Below are 1,204 nucleotides of genomic sequence, written 5' to 3'. Positions count from 1 at the left end.
TAATTCAAAGCAAAGCTACAATCCTTTTCCCAGCATACATGGACATGGACAGGACTCATCAGTGGACGCTACTACCTAATCCAGCTCCGCTAGCTACGCCGAAGCGGCCGTCTTGACATAGACGGTGTACTCGACGACGGTCTCGCCGGAGTTGCCGGAGTCCATGGTACGGGCCTCGACGTACCCGCGCGCCATGCGGAACTTGCCGGCTCCCCCTACGATGCCCATCTCCCTGACGGCGGAGAGCACCTCGTTCCGGCCGTAGATGGAGATGCTGCTGCCCTTGTAGTCCCCGGCGGTGAAGACGAAGTTCATGTTCATGAGGAGGCCGAAGGTGGCCTGGTCGGCGAAGGTGTAGGTGCCCTGCGCGCGGCCCACCTCGTCCTTGGACTTGGCGGAGCCCGTGACGGCGGGGGTGGTGGTGAGCGGGTCGTCGATGGCCACCACGGCGCCGAAGAAGGTGGAGGAGCTGTTGCTGGACGCCGCCTGCGCTATCCGGATCGCCGTCGGGCTCTTCCCCGCCAGCACGTCGTGCCAGTAGAGCTTGATCTTGGTCAGGCCGTCGTCCGCCGCCGCCACGGAAGCCGGGGCCAGCAGCGCCGCTGCCGCCGCGCAGAGTAGCAGGAGGAGCAATGCCTTGGCGCCGGCCATGGTGGATAGATCTGGCTAGCTAGCCCTGGGTGTTGAGCTCTGGATAGGATAATGGGGAAAGATTAGAAGGGAGTGAGCTAGCACGGCGTACTTGACGACAGGTGAGGTGGGGAGTGGCCGGTGGCCTGCAGTCAGTGGGAGGAGTTGGTGGTGCAGTACCCGATCTCTGTGGTCTCTCGGTGCTCCGTGTCCACTCGATTTGCTGCGCATGGTGACCAACTTTTGACAACCTTTCTTTCTTTCGGTTTACAATTGTGATTCTTTGAGTGCGATGCGTGCACAAATGATGACATGGCAAGTGGGCTCGTTTAGGTGAAGTCATGCACCCTCATAATGTAAATTAAGAGCATATCTCCAGTGGCGTCCCCAAACAGCGCCGAATCGAGGTTTTGGAAGATGAGTTTTGTTCGTGCCGCGTTTGGGGAACGTCGCTCCCCAGTCACGCCCCCAAATACCATCCCCAATGAGAAATTCAAATAGTTTGCATTCAAAAGAGAGTGTTCCCGTCGAAGGCGTCGCGATAAGACTAGCGGTGATCAAAGTACTGCGCGCG

The 1,204-nt window shown here is 58.9% G+C and overlaps 1 protein-coding gene across 1 annotated transcript; it reads right to left on the bottom strand.

The window, feature by feature from the left end:
• Positions 1-651, bottom strand: LOC124699693 (dirigent protein 21-like). The gene has a single exon (XM_047231952.1). The coding sequence runs from the start codon at positions 649-651 to the stop codon at positions 94-96; it is 558 nt and encodes a 185-aa protein (XP_047087908.1). The 3' UTR covers positions 1-93.
• Positions 652-1,204: the final 553 nt, after the last annotated feature.

This window comes from Lolium rigidum, chromosome 3, assembly GCF_022539505.1.
Source record: "Lolium rigidum isolate FL_2022 chromosome 3, APGP_CSIRO_Lrig_0.1, whole genome shotgun sequence".
NCBI classification, from domain to species: Eukaryota; Viridiplantae; Streptophyta; class Magnoliopsida; order Poales; family Poaceae; genus Lolium; species Lolium rigidum.
Note: the sequence above shows the minus strand (reverse complement) of the source record. Positions and strands in the feature narration are given on the sequence as shown.